This window comes from Acipenser ruthenus, chromosome 3 (genome assembly GCF_902713425.1).
Source record: "Acipenser ruthenus chromosome 3, fAciRut3.2 maternal haplotype, whole genome shotgun sequence".
NCBI classification, from domain to species: Eukaryota; Metazoa; Chordata; class Actinopteri; order Acipenseriformes; family Acipenseridae; genus Acipenser; species Acipenser ruthenus.
In genome coordinates, this window is record NC_081191.1 from 22,443,195 (window position 1) to 22,464,537 (window position 21,343).

Genomic DNA, 21,343 nt, shown 5'->3' on the forward strand with positions numbered 1-21,343 from the left:
CTTATTTTTCCACCTGAGATTGCCACCACTAACCTTCGACCAGATATTGTCTTGTGGTCTGGATCAGCACGCCTTGTTCACCTGGTAGAGTTAACAGTGCCATGGGAGGATGCTGTAGATGAGGCGTATGAGAGGAAGAAACTGCGGTATGCTCAACTAGCCACTGAAGCGGAACAGCGAGGATGGAGAGTTCGGGTTTACCCAGTGGAAGTGGGTTGTTGAGGATTTGTGGCACACTCTACAACCCGGTTTCTCAGAGACGTCGGATTCAGTGGCCAAGAGTTGCGTCGCACAGTGAAGAACTTATCTGAAGCAGCAGAGAGGAGCAGCAACTGGCTGTGGTTGAGATGGAAAGATTCTGTCTGGGGATCTCAAGCACAATAGAAAGAAAGAAACGCTGATGTACAGGTAAGTAAGCTGGGCTGAGTTGAGTGGGGGACGGAGGGGGGTGATGCTGGGACGCCAGAATCACCGTCGAGCCCTCTTGAGGTGTCGTGGGCTAGTCGACGAAACACTGAGGATGGAAGGTGCCCACTTGAAAACCCCAGAGATGTACCCTACTTAGCTCAATCCAGACGGTTGTCATGCTGATGCGCTGGGGAGGCCGCACTGTGGTTGATCCCCGGAGCCAGCATCGCAGTCGTTGTGTGTGCTGATGCACCAGGGAGGCAAAATAAGCTGATCCCTGGAGCCAGCATTACACTTCAGCCATTAACACCAGACAGAAGGATATCTACATCATCATATGGAAGGAAACATAAATGGATGGAGACACATATGGATCACATTAGTTTACTGTAAAGCTACGTCTTAGTTGGTGCTTATCTTGGCGAGAGCCGAGTTCAAATCAGCATGAAGTTTTAACATCTACTCTCGTGTAATGGAAATCAGAAATTGCATTGGAGAATAGTTATACGCATTTGAACATAGTACTTAGTAGTACTTTACAATAAAGACTTTTGACAGTTGTTTGGAAAGCTATTTGCAATTGTATTCCGAAGTACAGTACAGTAGCTGTAACCACCTGAATTCACAAGCCCACGATGCAGTTTATCAAACATTTTTAGTAATAGTTTTAAACAGAAACTTGGTAAATACAATGTGTATTTACCAATCTGTACAATCTGATACTGTGACGTGCATGGGGGCGCTATGCAAATTAGTTGCATAGCGCATAGGATCTTGGGTAACCTGTAACTGGCATAAAGGGGGGGCCTGATATAAATGTGGGGAGAGACCTGGGTGGGGTAGGAGGGTGTGTGCTTGTGTGTAAACATAGGTGACACTGGGTGGCGGTGGTTTGGGGGGGCGGGGGTCACCGTGAGAGGGGGACACTTTCCTGTAGTGACCCCCTCTGCTTTTACTGTGTTCAGGCAGATAACATTTGGGTTCTGCCTCAGTAAAATGTTTGAGCGTTCAATCAGCTTGTCAGTGTACGTTTTTCTATTGTCAAACATGTAAGTCTGATCGCTTCCAGGTTGTCCTTGTAAGGGCTGACCATTATCCCTGCCTTGTTACAATACTTTACTAACACATTTAGTTCTAGGGAAGACAGAGAAAAAAGTGGGGCTATCGCAACATCAATCTGATAAAGGAAATACTGCAAACAAAACATTAATTTCCCTGCTGCCATCTTTGGACCATGGTAACTTACATATTCCCATGTGACTTTTATAGCAGCTTTAGGAAAGGACTTGAATGAGCTAATTAGCATTTTCACGAGAAACTTGTGTTTACATGTGTAAGTGGGTGTTGATTTCACAAGCTTTTTTTTCCAGGAATCTCACAAGAAATGGAGACTTTCCAGGTAAAATACTGAGATGGATTTTTAGGACACTTTCACAAGCTTTCCCTGCCAAGTTTCACGTGTATTGTCGATTCACTTGAAATAATCAGACGTGTAAACTGGCCTATTCATAGGGTTTCTACGTGGGTCAATTTACACGTGAAATGGCGATGCGCTTGCACGTTTGGGAGAATTACTCGTGTAAATCAATAAAAAAAAAAAACGACCAAAGAAATGGATAGGGTAAATCTCATTTACTTGTGTAATTGACGAAACACACTAGAAAATCCACTGCCAGTTTTGCATGGAAACCCACATTTCACTGTAAATGTTAACTATAAATATTGTTACTGTGAATTCCAAGACAGCAGAAGTAGTGGCTGATGGGCGATTTTATGGTTAGCAGTGGTCGGCTTTTTTTATTATTGTTTTTTGCTGTGTCTGGTCTGTCATGTTGTATATCTCTTGTGGGTTTACAGTTCTGTATAAAACCACTTACCATGAACTGCGTTGTGCCCTTGTTATGGTTTTAAAGCAGCTGTTTAAGAATACACTTGCTGTAAAAACTACTAAAGTTAAACACAAAGAGCAAGTGAGCTGCATGAATGTCTAACTGAAGCTCCTTTTTTTGATCCTAGCTATGTCCATAGACAACACGTGTCTGTCCTCCATGTTAATAAATATAGTTGGTGAACTGGATGGAGACAGCTTGAATGCTAAAAAAGGTGCAACAACATCCATCAACTTGTTGATTCCCTCTCAGAACTGACCAAATAAAATTGCAAATGAACGTACTGATTTTGTTTTATTTGTTTGCGGTAAACTTCACAGTTGCCAAGTCCGTTTATAATAAGCGGGATTGGGCTTGTTTTTGAGTCGCTGGTTGGAATTTGCGTAAACACCCATAATTTAACATGGGTTCGCTTGTTTTGGGCTTGTTTTGAAAGGCAGTGCCGCTTTTTTTTCTTGTGGGACTTGGCAACACTGGTAACCTTCGCCGTCTGTCTCACAGGCAGCCACTGATTCCTGAACACCTCATTTTGTTGTTGACAAGAGTTTGACAAGAGCTGGCAGTGGCAATGTTAGGAACAAACTAATGCTGCGCTTCAGTCTGTTTCATCAGCATCAGTAAAAAAATAAAAATAAAACATCCACCACCTCCCTTTCAAGTGCTATCCGTATTTGCCCAAGCGTGGTGTTGTATGCTTCCTCAGCAGCTGACAGCCATCTGGACAGGTAGGGTTTCTAAGCCAGAGTAGTATACGCAGCATCACCTGATCTCCTATATGCAGTATTGCCTGAATGAAAGGGAAATACATGTAACGTCTCCACCGGTTTTCAGCCATGATCTGCAATACCTGTTGGTCAGTTTCATTTTATACCTCCAAGTTCATTTTTAATTTATGAGTCGTGAGGGCAGCAGTGTGGAGTAGTGGTTAGGGCTCTGGACTTCTGACCGGAGGGTCGTGGGTTCAATCCCTTGTGGGGGACACTGCTGCTGTACCCTTGAGCAAGGTACTTTATCTAGATTGCTCCAGTAAAAACCCAACTGTATAAATGGGTAATTGTATGTAAAAATAATGTGATATCTTGTAACAATTGTAAGTCGCCCTGGATAAGGGCGTCTGCTAAGAAATAAATAATAATAATAATAAATTAGTTGAAACAGTATTCACTACTAGTGACATGACACCCCACTAATGAAATTTGAAAAACAATTTGGGCAAGAGCATTAAAACACATTAACCAACCAGGTACGAGGTATCTGGCTTTATTATAGCAGCTTAGATCCACTCGTGTACCAGTTCTCTGCACATGGAAAACACATTTTCACAAAATTTCACTAGAAGGCTAATCTTCAAAAACTTTTGTGACAAATAGACAAAATATCAATCAGCCAGTCGTCCAGGTAATTCATCACTCTGATCCCTTGCAGCCGCAAGGATGGCATCCATGGACTTTGAAAATGTGCAGGGGGCTAAGGAGAGGCCGAATGGCAGCATGGAGAACTTGAAGATGCTCCCTTGAAAGGTGAAGCCCAGAGCCCTCGAGTCAACAGCAGCTGCAGAGCGAGGCTGGACTTACTGAACGGTTGGGTTCTCCCTTCTCTCTTTTTTTTTTTACAGCTGCAAAAAGCAGAGGAAAATTAAGAAAGGAACGTAGGCTGATGAAGAAAGATTTTTAAAACGAAACGCAAATGCGTAAGCGTTAGCTCAGCCTTCAGTTGCCGAGTTTCTGATTCCTGGGAAGTGGCGAGCCTACTTCCAGCAAATAATTGCAAGGGAACTCACAAAAACTCGAAGAAGGGTTAGAGTAATACTCACCACTTTACCTACCTGTCTGTGAAAGGCAAAAGAGACTGACGTCTCCGCACAGTGACTATTTATTACCTCGGTGAGGCGGGACCGAGGACGTCACTCCGCGGAGGGGCCTATCAGTAGCTTTGTTATAAAATGCTCATCGAATACCTGACAAGCAGGCATATCCCAAAAGTATCATTGGTGGTTATCTTTGAATTGAAAGGGAACCCACTTGCCCCCTTTAGGGCCTCTTAGGTTATTCGGCCATGAATAACTATGTCATGAAAGTTCATGATGTATTCTCTCTATAATAGTAGTATTTATTAAGTATTTACATTGATTTAGTACAATGAAAAAATAAAACTAAATCAAACAAAATTAACTTTTACAAACAGAATGTTATTAAAAAAAAGCAAAAAACACTGTTTATGTCATTTACTACCTTTTTTAACCATTAATTAAAAATGTATCCAAGCACAAACTAACAAATAAAATAATTATATACATTCTTGATTCTTTGGTTATCAGTGTTGTTGTTCCCATCTCCATGCTGTGGGGGAAGATAAACTTTAACCTCTGCCCATAGTGACAAAGAATTTTTATTATTTTATTATTGAGGTCACAAGTGCTGGAGACAGTTGTACATTATTTTGTGTCAGCGCTTTCGTTCTATTGATTTGTATATCTTTATTTAGTACTGACATTTTGAATGTCACAGGATGGTTACATAATGGCTGGACCCTTGATGTTGTGGAAACAGCATTCCATGTAGAGTCATTCTCACAGGTCACAGATGAGCCCTTACTGATTGACGTGGCCCTTTGTTGAGGTAACATTACAAACAGCAGAATGCAGCATTTTCAACACACTACCCTATATGATTTATCCTACAGTTCAGCCAAAAAGTTAGTTTTTTCTTTTTCAAAACAGAAAAAAAACACACAAATAATATCATATATCACTGGGGAAGAGAGTAACATTTCGTTTTTTAGGTTTCCTTAAAACTTTCTTTAAAATACTTTTAAATAATATCAAGTCAGCTGCTGAAAAAAATCATATATTGTATACTACTGTGCATTAACCTTATACTACTGTGCATTAACCTTTCTACTGCTTTTTTTCTGAGATTAATAACTACTGTACTCGAGCCCCGCCTTATTGGTCAACTCCCCAAATGACGTTCTTAGCTCCCAGTATACTAGGGGGTGGCAGGGTACACTCGTTTCACGTTGCTGCTGAGGCGGTGTGACTTGGTAAACAAACCCAGATAGGAGCATAGCTATGGCAAAACGGAGTGACAACTCCTGCTGTATCTGTTTACAAAACTGAAGTAAAAGAAGGCACAGTACTAGTAGAGATGTGTCCTATGCTGTAACTGAATGCATACAGATTTGCGGTCTGTATTGTAAAATGCAACGGGACGATTTTAAAAACAAAAACATATTATTTATGAACAACATATTTTAAATTGCATAAGAGAGAGAGTAAAAAAAAACAAAAAAACAAAAAAACAAAAAAAAACATTTATCGTTGTAAATTACCAGAAGACTTTACGTGAACTCGAGGAACACTACAGTCTGATCACCGTTTGCACAGGCTGTACACCAAACTGGCTGAATTGCAGAAAAAAAAGGTGTCATTGTGCAACTAAATCTAATCGGTATTTCATTGCGGAGGTTTGCGTCTGCCACACACAAATTTTTGTTCGCATATTTATTGTGGACTGTATGTACATCTCTGTAGTATTTATTCTTTATACCAGGAGAAGCACGTCGCTGAAAAAAAGAAGATAAATATATACAATTTGAAGGTGAGTGTTTACATTCTAGTTAAAATAAAAGGTTGTAGATACCAATATGTAATTGTTAGTGATTTCAGAATATTCTGTTTTAAAAATACCGATTTAAGTATTGCATTGTATTTTGAACTAATATCATTAATAATGTATACACATCGAATTAGTCAAATTAGAGGTTGAGGTTTAGATACAAAAGAAGAAATTGGATTGTTGTATTAATAATAATAATAATAATAATAATAATAATAATAATAATAATAATAATAATAATAATAATAATGCAGCCTTTTTACCAACAATTTGACGCGTGTGCGGTTTTGTGTACTAGTCGATTACATGTGATTAGAACAAGTAACGGGATCATATATTAACTGTTGTTATTTTTATTTGTTCCGTCCAGATTCATTTCGCCGACTGCACTGCTCTACACATGGAAGGCATCGGTAACACCATGCAGAAGAAGGCTGCTGAGCTGGAGCGCATGGCTGAGGTTCTGATCACTGGGGAGCAGTTAAGGTAGGAGGGGCACTCTTCCTGTTGAACATACTGTACTGCCAGACTACTGCGGTACACTTCCACGTCTTACACATGGCAGACATTCTTCCCCAGATTATTTTTTTTTTTTACATAATAAATAGGATTCCTTGAGGGATATGCTGTTGCTCTGTTAACCATCTTCATATTCACACAGATAATTGACCCTTTACTGCCTAGTGTCCAATATATTTGACATTGAGAAAATAGCCATTAAATAGGTATGGGAATACGCTGGGTAGTAAAAGGTTAATGTTATAGTTATAAGCTAGTCCAAAATTGGGGATGAGTTTGTAAACTGTAAAGCCTTGTCTGTATCATATCTGGTGTAGTGTCAGTACACCTGACACAGGAAGTCCCTAAATGAACAAACTGTTTGAATCGGTTTCTCCAACAGCCAAGTTGCCTAATAGCACCTAACAATTTTGTAATAATGTGGTATTACGTAATACCAGTGTGTCAGTTTGTCTTATTTTGTAATGAACAATGGGCCTTTAATTTACATTTTTGTTTATATGGCAGTGGATCTGAGTCGCCCCACTTGCTTGTGAATTCTAAGTCTGTATAGACTGCTGCGATAAAGCCCATGGAAAATGACAGACAGGACTGCAAATCGACAGACAATAGATTGTACATTTGTTTATTGGGAATAGTCTCTTTATACAACCATATATCTTCATAGTTAAACGAATAATGCATTTTAAGGGAAAAATATTGCACATAAATCTTTTATTAGTTGGGAAACTGAGATGCCAGGAAAATATTTTGGCAGGCTGGTATGTAGGTGTTAAATATATATTTTTATATATCAATATCAATACTTTTAGCACTGGGCTACTGTCAGTTACTGAAAGCTCTGATTTAATAACCACAGGCAATGGTAATCCTTTTCATGGCAGAGAGCATACTGTAATTTCCAGCTTTGGATTAGATCTTAAAATTAATTAAATTTGTATGGCTCAGATACATCCTCTGGCAATAAAGCAGTGATACCTCAACCAATTGGTTCAAATCCTGGTAAGTAGCAGAATAAAATGTTACATTTGTTGGTGGTGGTTGTTTATGAGCAGTTTTAAATGTATTAACAGTACTAACAGTACACTTATGTAGATAACTGCTTAAGCAGTAGTGACAAAACCTTTTAAATCTGGACTCTTAATAGCAGTGTTGTAAGTCTGTTTTCAGTCAAGATAGACAACAGATTTGACAGACCTTGAATTCATTTGATAATGGTTTGCACGTGCTTCTGTGCTTTGAGCATGGCTTTGTCACGGTCCACAATGCTGACATGGCACTGTCAGATCAGTTCCTCTTCTAAAGGGTGGTGACTTTCTTCTCTCTTTGAGATGCAGCACCAGCAAATACAAATCAATAATAACTAGTGCTGGTGTACAGATTTAGTTATTAAGTAGCTTTAAGTAATCAGAACCATTGTCTTAAAAAAGGCTATTAACTCCCAAAACATTTTTTTATACCATTGAAGTCCTTTATGTGCTGACTCCGCAAACCTGTGTGACCACAAGTCAGTGACCTTTGTGTAAACCAGTTTGTGTTGTTGACGTTAGTACAGAGCACAGAGTCGGGTGTAAATCACAGAACAGAGACATGCATTGAATTCCGGCCTGTCTCTAGAGATGGCACGAGATGTCTGACAGGAGACAGCGACTGGAGGAGATTTGAAATTCAAAAGTATATCATAGGTTATTGATACTCTGCAACAGATATATTTATCCCTGTAATACATATTTTTAAACTTATTATTTGTTCACAGTTTGTGCTGAACAGTGTTATATGACAACCTAAATATGATATTTTTTGACGTCTCAAGTTACAGTAGAATGAATAAGAATATTATGAAAACGGTTAAAATATCCACATGTTAATATAATAGATCTGTGATTCAAAACCAGAATAAAGAGGAATTTAAAACAACTCCTGTAATTTTTTCAAGTGATTTTTATTGCCAGAGTTCACCTTTATGAACCTCACCAAGACCTTTGATTTTGTAAATAATAAATGGACTACAAAGCTTGCTAACCTTGGGGCTTGTCAGCTCTTCACTGGTGTAATTATTTATTCAGTAAGTAGGGCTCTATACGGGATCAGTATTCAGACCTTTTTAAAAACAGAATACACAACAGGAAATCTTTCATTTAGTTTTTTTTAAGGGCTCCTAGCAGTGGACCCTATATTTTGTAAAGTATATATGTAAAGTGTGAATGTATCCATTCTGAGAAATGTGGGCCCTTTTCCCCTTCCCAATATTTAAGAACTCGTTTCTTTAGTATTATTAACGTTCCACATTTTAGTTTTTTTTTTATCTTAACAGATTTTATCCATGATTTTTTCAGTATATTTTACAGACATTAAAATAGAGATAAAATCAGTAAAAATGTGTTTTTAATTGAAGCATCAGTAAAAATCTGGAAAACAAATTCCTAGTATACACACTTCACATGTAAAATATAAAGGCGGAGACAAGTGGGAACAATTTACAAATATGGCAGACGCGGCTGCAAATAAATGTAATGTAACTGTAGTTAGCTAGGAAATTGTAGATATTGTTAAGTTATTTAACAAACAAATTATTTGTGAAATGTATGTTGTATCGAGTCGCTTAGCTAATAAAATTTTAAATCTATGATCACGATTTAAATATATGATCAGAAAGTACAGCAAAAAATCTTTTCAGTACATATCGATTGCTGGAATTAATTATCTATCAATTAATTAATTAATGAACTAGATAGGTAGCTACAAAACTAGCAGATGATATAAGTGAACAATATATTTCAAAATTATTATTATTATTTTTATGAAATACAGGGACAGAGGAAGAGACTCTAAAACTGATCCAGCTGCGTCCGGCAAATGATGTCCTCTTCACAGGGAAAAGAAACGCCGTGAAGCTGGGCTGGGAGTGACATTTGAAACTTTTATGTAGCCTGCACACTTTTATCATTTCCATTATATGTTTTTGCAGTGATTAATAAATTAGTGTAGAACCTTTAGCCATTTCGTAGTGATACTGAATATAAAGCAAAATACCTATAGGATATCTTATTATTTAAAATATTTAAAACAAAAAAAAACGTAAATATTAGGTTACATTTTCAAGTACACGTTCATAAGATGTGGCAAAGTTTTTATTTTATTAACCAGTATCAAAGTTTTTCAAATGATCTCAAAGTTTTAAAATAACCATATACATATCAAATGTTCTAAATACTTCTTTTTCGCTCAGTAGGGCAATAGCGCGACGAAGACGTCTCCTACTTGCCAAAATACTTGCCACAGTTCTTTGGAACAGGAATAGTGCAAATGCTACAGCCATCTTTCCAAACTACAATCTGACAACAAAAGATTGTGTAGCTTTGACTTTACCATTCAAAGGTAAAGGCGCTGAATGATGATGCTGAAGTGCGTCCCATTTAACGCTTTTAGCTCCACCTTTCACCCTACTCGTTCGCTCGCCCAAGTGCACACGCTGTGACATCAGTAAAACGTCACGCGAAGTGTACACTTGTCAAAGGGTGTAGGGTGCAAGGGAATGGTTTGGGACGCAGCCCATGTGTAAAGTACTGTAGCACAGTCACCAGTAGGCCTCTCTACAATAAACAGTGACTGTCTAGCAAAACACAGAGCTCGAACAAACTTATTCTGTGCTCTGTCTTTTATTTTTTATTAAATTGTGTGTAAAAGCCGCAAAAATTGATTGCTTATCTCAGTTCACTTTCTTGTTTTAGTTTAATGTTTTGCTTACTTTCAATATGTTCTTTTATTCTGTCCATTTGTAACTCAATCAAAAGAGTTTTATTTCAGGAACAAAGCAAATCCAAAAGACAGTACAGAACATAATCACATGCAGAAGCTGCAGGTCAGATCTTGAACAAACAAAGCTGCAGGTAAAAACCTACAGGTCTCGGAAAGATGGCAGGATTCCAAGCAACTCAGGGCAAAGAACTACAGTTTACAAACATTAATATACAGCCCAGGTTACAGGTCTACTCCCACCAATAACAGAGTTAGACCCCCTTTTTTGGAGGCGCGCCAGCCGGCACCTTGTGACAACACCTTTAACTGAAGCTTAAAAATCACTATTTTAAGTATAAACAACAATTTGTAAACAAGCGTCATCCGCCCGAGATCAAAAGGGCTCTTCGAACCATAAAATAACAATTTTGTTATCACGTTTCCTAGACAAGCAGGCATCTTTTGCTGGATGCACATTTCATAGCTACAAGGGCAGAGGCTCAATGATTATTATTATTATTATTATTATTATTATTTGTTTATTTAGCAGACACTTTTATCCAAGGGTGGGTGAACAGTGCATCAGCTACATAGTCTCAAGACGGAGCACAAGGAGGCTAAGTGACTTGCTCAGGGTCACACAGTGAGTCAGTGAGCGAGCCCGGATTTGAACCGGGGACCGCCTGGTTACAAGCCCTTTTCTTTAACCACCGGACCACACAGCCTCCCATTCCTCACTTCTCTGCAATTTAAAGGGGTATACAACCTAACATATCTCCACCTTTAACATTAAACACAAAAAGGTTCACATAATTTTAGAGTCAATGGTCCCGTTGTCTGAGTGAAAAGTTGTGTATGGTCCGCTGACTGTTTCTTTTCAGTTCCGTGGTCCATCCTGATATTTAAATTGCCATCAAAATCAGCCTGCAAGAAATGAAGTGGTGTATTAATTATGTTGATACCATCTCATTTCACTCTGAACACAATGGGGTCCTTTTCCTTGACTTTTCCTTTATTTATTTTTTTACCTGGGAATGCATACTCTTGATGCAGTTTGTAACATAAAAAAAATGCTCGCTGCTTTAGCCCAATGATCTGTTTGTCCTACTCAAACACAGCAATTTATACAAGAGGAACCGAAAATACCCCTGTAGGACACATATATTCAACAAAGAATCACAACTAAATATAAACACTTCCCCTTTACAGCCTCTCTCAGATCTCAGTGTTGTATTTAAGTACAGTAGCAAGCAACCATAAACTCACACTATCTGAAAGGCTATTCATTCTCAAGATCTCAATTGAGGCATAAAAGTGCAATTTCTGGGTTTTTTTTCTTATCACAAACAGCTATCTCTGAGCACATCACCCAGACATGAAAAAGAAACTTCAAGTTGCTGAAAATTCCAAAAAAACACGGGGGACCCCCACCACCCCCCATCTGGAGACAGTCACATTCTGCACGGGTTTGGCTGGATGGAGAATTTTAACCCCATCCATGCTGTAAATCAACAACAACCAAACATTTTGTAAAACACAAAACAGTACATAATAGTAATACAAAATAATACAAAATAAACAAAATACACACGGGACGGGGTGTACTCCGTCACAACATAATATAAAATATTCATCCGCAACCACCAGATGGTTCTCATAAATGTATTAAAAAATGTTTGCAGCCCAGTGCAACTAACAAATGTCCTTTTCATGCCAGGGAGTGTAAACATTTATCACCTATAGGAGCTTGTTTTGCTAATAAACCTATTGTCATGTAGAAAAAGAAATGTAAAGTTCATGTTTCTCAATAGCACACACACAGAAATAAAAGTAGCTATTATAGAAATAGAAGTCGCACCGGTGTCTATCAAAAAATGTCTGTGGCAGCACTAACAAGTCGGTCGGTTTCACTGAACTCGTCTTAATCAGTGTACTTTAATAGGGAAACTGTTGCTCCCAATGCTGCATGGTAGAGAAGGAGATTGTACTGCTAGTGAAATATTACCATTAGAGCCTTCCAGCATAATAGTTTTAGAAGCAGAAGCAGTAGGCGGTGATCAGAATGTTACGGACGCACCTGTATCAACTAACGACACGCTAAACTGGCCTTTTAGACTAGCATTTACTACTACTAACTGTATTCTATGATTCCCTCAACAAAGTTCCATTAGAGGCGGTGGCCAGTGAACATTAACTATTTTAGTTGTACATTGTTTTAACCCTTGGACATATCATTGATAGAGATGCTTTTCATGAGCATTTCGTGAGAAAGACTGGGCCTCTTGTCAGGGTTGTAGTAGGAAGTAGGCTGCAGGAGCAGCCATGTGTTAAAACAGCTTCAATCAATATGGGCTTGTGGCAAGCTGGCTTGAGCGGTGACGTCAGACCTGGAACAAACACACAGCACTGCGAGTGAAATGAAAGGGATCCACAGCAGATTGGGGTAGTGAATGCGCTGCTTACATTTGTATTATTCTAAATCATAAATGAACAAATAAAAGGTTTGAACAAGACACAAAACAAACGGCACGTTCAACAAACAGTGGACGAAACAAACAAACAAGTATCGTGCTGGTCCTCCAGCACGTTTAGCAATTGTTTCTATCTCTCTTTTTACTCCTAGCTCTCTCCCGTTCTTTTGCCCTGAACACACAACCCCGAGTGAGTAAAACATTCACCCATTTATGCAGCTATACTGAGACTGGATTGCTAATCAATCATTCAATTGGAATCCCGGTACATCTGCACGTGAACTACTTTGTGCATTTCCCGTGATTCTATCTAAATACCCATTTTAATCTGCACCTGAAGCAACATATAAACATAAAGTACACACAGGAGCGGGGCACACTGCCACAACATGGGACTGTATCTCGCTTGAGGACAACAGTACAAATCTGGTAGAATCGGTGGTTCTATCAGCATCTGCACCTTCACCCAGAGTGAGAGTTACAGTTTGGACCATTGGAGCCATAGGGTAATAAGTAGACTGTGCACTCAGGTTACCATACAAATTCCATTCCCCGTTAGGAAAGTTAGGTTTGTGATCATTATCACCCTCCCTGTCTGAGTCAGTATTACTGTCTCCATCATCCTCCCAGTACCTGGGAAGTGCCCTGACTGCTGCACTGTGTGAATCACACTTTCATCACCAGGTGCACCTCTTGCAATGCCTGCTTTTTTATGTTTAAACATCTTTGTATTAGAGTCATACTGGGTTGCTGCATTCAAAGAACTTTCTTGCACACTCCTTGTAATTATATCACTAAAATCATTGCACTGCCCTTTTGCTTCCTTTTTTCACGTCTACCATTTTTTCTACATTTTTCTAGTTTATCTTGGTGCACCTGACAGCTTGCCTTCAATCCGTATACCACAAAAGCCAAGCTTTGCTTTTTGTTTTTCTTTCTCATGCTTGGATCAGTTTCAAACAATTCTGCAACTTTCCTCTCAGGTTCACATTCTTTCTCCAAATTCTCTATTATGAATTCACAGTGATCACCATGTTTTTTTATGTATTACAAAATTATTATTATTAATTATCACTCAACTTTTCAATTCAACAAATTATTTGTTTTATTCAAGGCGTGCTTACTCTGAATTTAACAATTATCACAACCTAAACACTGGTCTATGTAGTACGAGATGCGCGGTCCTGTCCTACTCAAACACAGCAATTTATACAAGAGGAACCAAAAATACCCCTATAGGACACATATATTCAACAAAGAATCACAACTAAATATAAAAACTAAACACTTCCCCTTTACAGCCTCTCTCAGATCTCAGCGTTGTATTTAAGTACAGTAGCAAGGAACCATATACTCACACTGTCTGAAAAGTTGGTTTACAGTCTGTCTTTTAGTCAGGGTTTTTCAGGGTTTGTATCCTTGAAGTGGGTCGTTCCTTTGAAGGACTTCCACTCGGGTTTCAGTAAAATTTGGAATAAAACGGAAATGTGGAATGCTAAGTATTATTGATGACTAGCTTAATACAATGTTTAATTCATTTTTTGTTAAATTAAGTCCTTTTTTATTCTATGTAAATTATTTAAATCATATGTCAAACTATTAAAAATATATATATATATATATATATATATTGTTATATGTGTTTTGAGAAATGTTAATAAAAACAATTAAAACAGAATTCAGACCTGTAAAATAAAGTGTTCATTTAAAGCTTAATCAGGGAACCAGTGATGTTTCCTCTGTATAAATGATCCACTAAATGTGCGCAGGAGCCATGCATTTTCAGTACAATTAGCCAAACAAGTACAGTTTGGTTTGTTGTAATCTGTAATGCTAAGGCTTTTCAACTGTATATAGGTGGGATCATCATTTGACAAAATATTGTTAAATTTTTCTAAAATTATCTCAAATTAGTTGTGTTTTTGCTTACTTATTTAAGATGATGGGCTAGTTAAGAAACACTAAGGATACACTTAATGCAAAGTCAGACAAATTGGAAGCAAAACATTGTTAACTGTATGCCCTGGTTACTATGCTGCAGTATGAAGTTTCAATCTATAGAGCAGCTAACAGCATGCATCTTTGTTTAATTATAATACAAGATTTCTAATAGCCCATATAATCAGTGGTTAATGAAGACATCAGACCACTTGATTTTGTTTCTTATACGTTGTGAGACAGAAAACAAACATAGGGGTGGATTAAATCCAATTATTTTGCACCGCGAAACCCCATTTGTAAATCTATCACCTTTCCACTGGAGGTAGAGTTCTGATTGAATGTTTTATTGTATCTTTTTTTTTAGTTGATACACAGCTGTATTCTATGATTCCCTCAACAAAGTTCCATTAGAGGCGGTGGCCAGTGAACATTAACTATTATAGTTGCACATTGTTTTAACCCTTGGACATATCATTGATAGAGATGCTTTTCATGAGCATTTCGTGAGAAAGACTGGGCCTCTTGTCAGGGTTGTAGTAGGAGGTAGGCTGCAGGAGCAGCCATGTGTTAAAACAGCTTCAATCAATATGGGCTTGTGGCAAGCTGGCTTGAGCGGTGACGTCAGACCCGGAACAAACACACAGCACTGCGAGTGAAATGAAAGGGATCGACAGCAGATTGGGGTAGTGAATGCGCTGCTTACATTTGTATTATTCTAAATCATAAATGAACAAATAAAAGGTTTGAACAAGACACAAAACAAACGGCACGTTCAACAAACAGTGGACAAAACAAACAAACAAGTATCGTGCTGGTCCTCCAGCACGTTTAGCAATTGTTTCTATCTCTCTTTTTACTCCTAGCTCTCTCCCGTTCTTTTGCCCTGAACACACAACCCTGAGTGAGTAAAACATTCACCCTTTTATGCAGCTATACTGAGACTGGATTGCTAATCAATCATTCAATTGGAATCTTGGGACATCTGCACGTGAACTACTTTGTGCATTTCCTGTGATTCCATCCAAATACCCATTTTAATCTGCACCTGAAGCAACATATAAACATAAAATACACACAGGAGCGGGGCACACTGCCACAGGGCTGGAGATAAGCATTGGTACTTCTGCAAGTGCTAAGCGCTGAATCATGTGCTAAACAAGACAGAGTTGCTACTTTGAGCCTACCTGTACCAGGGGGAGCTGTGTCTCCAATTTAAAAGCCTGACTGAAAGCGACTTTTGTTTTGTGTTTAAAAATAAAAGTTTGGTTTGTACATTAAAACACATCTCTGTACTAGTGTGACGCTTTCCTCCCTGCTGACTATACGTAGACACACAGACCCTTATGGGTTTAGTTGGAACATATGCAAACTTTTAAACATATGTCAATAGTGAAGTTTTTTTTTCTGTGTGTCCAGCTTCCTTATAAGTGCATGTTTTCATTCTATCTGATATTGACATAATTATTCTTTAAAAACAATAGGATCTGGAATAAGAATGCAGTTGAGACTTTCTCAAACCAAAACCAACCAGATATGTTAGGTTTAACCCTTCCTCTTCTCTAGTAATAAATAAGTCCAGCCTCGCCAATTCATTTTTCCTTTACTTTCTATTAATAAAGCAAGTCAGTAAATATTTACTTTAACTCAGATTCTCTCACATGTTTTAAAATATCACAGTGCATACACACTAACTACTGGACACGTTAGTTAAGAAACACAAATGGCACATTTAATGTAAAGTAAGGCAAATTTGAAGCATAACCTTTTTAACTTGATGACTTGGTCACTATGCTACAGTAGCTTAATGAAGTTTCATATTGTAAGATTTTGATCTATAGAGTAGCTAACTGCAGGGCATGAAGTTAAGGTCATGAAGGGCAAGGCAAGGCCTTCGTTGGGCATGAAACCTCAGGGGCACCAAGGCAGTTCAACTGGATTTCATATCGCATGTTGTCCAGTGGTGAAGCAAATGTTTAATCGGTGCATTTTTAAATGCTAAAAATAGTATTCTTTCAGAAATTGAGATTTTCATGGAGAATTGGATATTATTATTACACGGCACTGGTTCTAATTCATGGAAATCGTGAAATCCATGCTCACCATGAAAAAATACAGCCTTAGTGATACAACAGCACAAATAAGCAATGTCAGTGAAGAGAAAGTTAAAGATTGATTTTCAGGCAAACTGGCTGGAGATTTACCCATGGCTGGAGTGTAATAATGATAGTGGTCAAATCAGTTGTTTGGTCTGCAGTGTGTCTGCACAACTGTAGTTTGCTAACCACTGTAACCAGTACAACCTGTATAAACAACGCGGCTTTGAAAAGAAAAAAAAAATCAAAATAGAAACTTTGTCAAGTCAATGCACAATGATGAACAGCTGGATGTACATAATGTTAGATGTTTTCATTTGAGAGACTTTATATAGTTTCACAGTTCTTGAAATTCACAGTTGCAAAGGATTTACAGTTTTGTTATGGTGCATTGCTGGACACTCGATTCATGAAAAAATGCTGTTTTAAAGCATACAAATTATTATTATTTTATTATTTGTTTATTTAGCAGACACCTTTATTCAAGGCGACTTACAGAGACTAGGATGTGTGAACTATGCATCAGCTGCAGAGTCACTTACAATAACATCTCACCTGAAAGACGGATCACAAGGAGGTTAAGTGACTTGCTCAGGGTCACACAATGAGTCAGTGGTTGAGGTGGGATTCAAACCCCTTTCGTGAAAGCACACGTTTTACTAGATAAAAAGCAGAACTGCGTAAGGTAGTGAGAAGGAATTAGACAAAAATAAATAAAAACAGAAATCAATCCACTTCTCTCTATCATGTATTGTTCAATATTATGTTATCTCTCTTACTTGTTTCATAACGCAGGGAGCTGCTACTTGAACCATGTCATACATAGATACTTCCTCGTTTTTTCTGTGTGTTTTTTTTTTTTTTGGTGTAAAGATTTGAGCAAAACTAACAATCATCTACCTATTTATGTGTTCATTTTTAGCATTGATGTTTTGTGGGGAATAACATCGAATTGCAAAACAGCAACAGTCATTGACATGTCAATATAAATTTATCAATGTATATACACTGAAGACATGGAAGGAGTCAGAATGTGTATTCCGTTGCATTTTAAAATATTGCAATTTTAAGCATAGAATCAGAACTCCTTCTACCATATATGATCATTGAATATGTGATTGTGTGTAATGTGGTATACATTATATGTGTTGTTTTTTTTAGTAAGCTGTAAATTAAAAAAGGAAACTTAGATATAGGTCTACATTATTTGAAGGATATTCACGTGTATGGGAAATAGCGGACAGCGAAGCATCGAAAACAAATTTAATTGCAGCTGCTAAAAAATGGCCTGAAAACCCTCTGCTGTTTGATATTTTTTTGTGAAATGCCTAAATGATCCAAACACACTGGAATGCAAACTGTACAAGTGGCTCTTAACATATGAAGGCACAACCAATTTCTACAGTACTTGATGTAAGTTCACATTAATATTATTATTGTCGGGGACGAATTGTTGTGCACCTATTTCTTACCTGAACATTAAGTAAATCCTAGAACACTTTGCTGCCACTATAGACAGCTCTTCTTCCTTCTTTCTTTTTCACGGAGTATCGGTGAAACGTGAATAGAGACTGATTTTTATACAGAGTGATTTATAGCAGACTTGATGAGCACTATTTACTTGAAGGAGGGAAAGTGGATAGGAAAGCAAGTCTCAGTCTCAATATAGATGGAAACGTAGCAGAATAGCGCACATAATGCGAAAGATAAGATGATTGTGGCCGGGGGACCCGCTGGCTAGAGCGCTTGAATGGCGGATGCCTGAGAAGCTAGGGGAAGTGATCAATATCACCCCCAGATAATGGACCCCCAGCTCCCCGCTAGAAAGTCCCACACCTGTGAGGGGAAAGAAGACTGTGCCCTGCACAACACTATAGAATAGAAGACAAACGGGACATAGCAAGATTAGTAAGACATCTAGAAGAAAGCCATCCACGCAGCGGAGAGGAAAAAACACCTTTTTTTCCTTTTACTGTTTTTAAGGTGGAAACCTCTGGTAGTCCCGGTCTGATGCTGACGTTCGAATGTACGTCTCAACTGCCGATGAAGTCCAGCGACCTAGAGTTTGAATAATATGTTAATTTAGAGATTTTTCAGCCGTTATGCAATTCTCGTAGAACATAGACCATTCTAGTGCTGCAGTAGAGTTGTCCACATTTTTATGTCCTTCCTTGCTTCCATAGAAATAGATATGTTCGTGCTGAGGCTGCTGGTGGTGGATGCCAGCGCCAGCAGATGTGAAATGAATGTCCTGCCTTGGGGGATGATTCTTAAGGCGTAATTGAAATGACCCAGAAGAGACAGGAGTTTTCTTTTTGTTTTGAACTGCGACATTTGAAAGTTGCTTATGAGGAGGCGTATTCTTTCCAACTTGATTTGTGGGAGACTGGCCTTGAACTTCACTGAATCCAGAGTTATTCCTAATAATTCAATAGTAGTGACTGGCCCGATAGTTTTTTCTTCTGCTACAGGAACTCCTACTGTTTTGAAGAGAGAGTGGAGGGCTGATATTGCTTGCTCCGGAGGGTGAGAGGGAGGGGAGATGAGGAGGAAGTCGTCCAACAAGTGAAGCACAAACGGTACTCTGTTGGTATTGAGCAGTATCCAGCATAATGCTTCTTTTTTTTCTTTTTTTTTATAAATGTAGTCATCGCCAATTTTTTACCCCAGTTTTTCTCCCCAATTTTGTATGTCCAATTATTATCTGTATCCTCAGCTCACCGCTCACAACCCCCTCACCAGGGAAACGGCGGCTGCCAATCTGTCATTTTTCGCACTGCGCATCCACAGCGAGGCCACCAGACCTATAGTGCTGGAGGACAACACAGATCTGGCAGCTCCACTGCAGAACCACAGGCACCCTATCGGCCACAGGAGTCGCTGGTGCGCGGTGAACCGTGGATTCCCCTGTCGACCTAAGCCCTCCCTTGACAGCCTGTGGTTCAGATGTTGCAGTATGCAGGTTCTTTCACTTGAAGGACTCTGATGGTAGTTGAGTGAGTCCATTAAAAAAGCCGAATTGGAGGCCGATGATTAGATATTTGACGAAGCTGCGGTCATTGTGATTGTATAGGGCCTCCATCAGGGCTGGGATGTTGACTGGAGTTGATACTGTAAGCAGTGCCTGTACTGTGGACCTTCATCCTGATGTTACTACCCTTTTGTTGGACAGGTCGAGCGCTGAGGTCTGTCTGGCTCCTTTATGGCTCTTCCGTATTTATCCTGAGTGGTTGATGATGATGGGGGGACTGAAGCGTGAATCGGGTTTATTGAAACGACTCTGCGTCTAGGTGAAGATGAGTGTGCTTGATAATGTCTTGAAGAATAAGAAACAGCTTTTGGGCACAGGGTTGTTGAGTGCGCAGTAGAGCAGCAGACTCTGCAGGTGTTAGCTCTTAATCCACTGAAGATCCTGTTGAACAGGTCCATGTCTGGTTCCGCCCAGTTGACGATGACGTTGTCAATTTCGAGAATTGATGCTTCTTTGGCTAAAAAGCAACTATGATATTCGTAGAATATTGCCCCCCCCCCCCATATCTGACTGCCAGTTCTGTGAGATACAGTAGATACTGGTCTAATTCCTGGTGGCGGTTTGGATAGGCTGAACATACTGTATCCCTGAAGCTATTGTTAAGTTCTTTAGCAGGCGAGGATTGCTGGATTTTAGAGTTACAGACAGATAGCCGCAATCGACCTTGGTGGTCTAGGAATTCAGAGGACGCAATTAATACAGGAACTAAATTTACGTCCTTACCCTCGATGATCTGTCGTCTGATTTGAGGGGATACATTGTAGTGGTGGATAGCTGAAGACGGCTGAGAGGAGGTAGATGCTGAAGCCAGGTTGAAGTGGGTAGCGGCTTCTGGATCTGGTTGCAGGAGGCTTCTTGGGGGTGCTGGGGCGGTGACTGCAGCTGGCTGTCCCTCAATCATGTCGAGCCTTGCTTTTATATCTGATACCGCTTCTACCAGTGGCTGAAGTCCCTTTATGTCAAATATCTTCTCATGGTTGGCTGGCGTAGAAGCAGTAATTGAGATCGGTGACCTCTGGGGAGCCTGTGATCAAGGCCGATGCTGCTGCTTTGGGACGCTGGTCATGGGTCCTGGCAGCGGGAGGTGGAGGGAAGATCAGTTCTGCCAACATTGCCTCGCACAGCTGCAGGAACATGGCGCTGCGATCTGACCCAGCTAGGATAGCCATATCTTTATCAAACAGCGCCTTCAGGAGCTTGTTAGTTGGCCAATCTGTTGTCAGCAGGCTGGGCACCGCTGTCTTCCCACGGCAGGTTTGATGCGCCGGTATCAGGGAGGGAGAAGGGCAGTCCTCCACCTCGGAAGGAGAGGACGCACCAGCTGATGAATCCATTTCCGAGGCAAACAATACAGAGGGGTAATCCAAAAGAGGAGTCGAAAGTCCATAAGCAAAGGTAGTTCCAATGATAAGTAGTCGCCAGCCAGAAATGAGTAGGGATAATCAACGGAGAATAAACGATAAGCAAAAAGACAGTGGTTGGGTATGTTAGTTGGTGAGTGTTTGCGAGAGTGAGAAGAGCTGTGTGAGAGAGTGAGTGGTTCTTTGTGTATAGTTCGTGTTTAAAGCCTGTTTTTGTGTTTGTCTTTTTGGTTGGCCATCGTGCCTTTTGTTTTGTGTATTTTGTTTAATTAAAA

General features: G+C 39.3%; 1 protein-coding gene across 1 annotated transcript in view; it reads left to right on the forward strand.

Moving 5' to 3' along the window:
* Positions 1–5,246: 5,246 nt before the first annotated feature.
* The window catches only part of LOC117394830 (DEP domain-containing mTOR-interacting protein-like), a 74,599-nt gene continuing 58,502 nt past the window's right edge, over positions 5,247–21,343 (forward strand). Inside the window, exons 1-2 of the mRNA XM_033993455.3 lie at positions 5,247–5,896; positions 6,285–6,400. Coding sequence (XP_033849346.1) covers positions 6,315–6,400 — 86 coding nt within the window. The 5' untranslated portion in view covers positions 5,247–5,896; positions 6,285–6,314. The remainder of the gene's footprint in view (positions 5,897–6,284; positions 6,401–21,343) is intronic.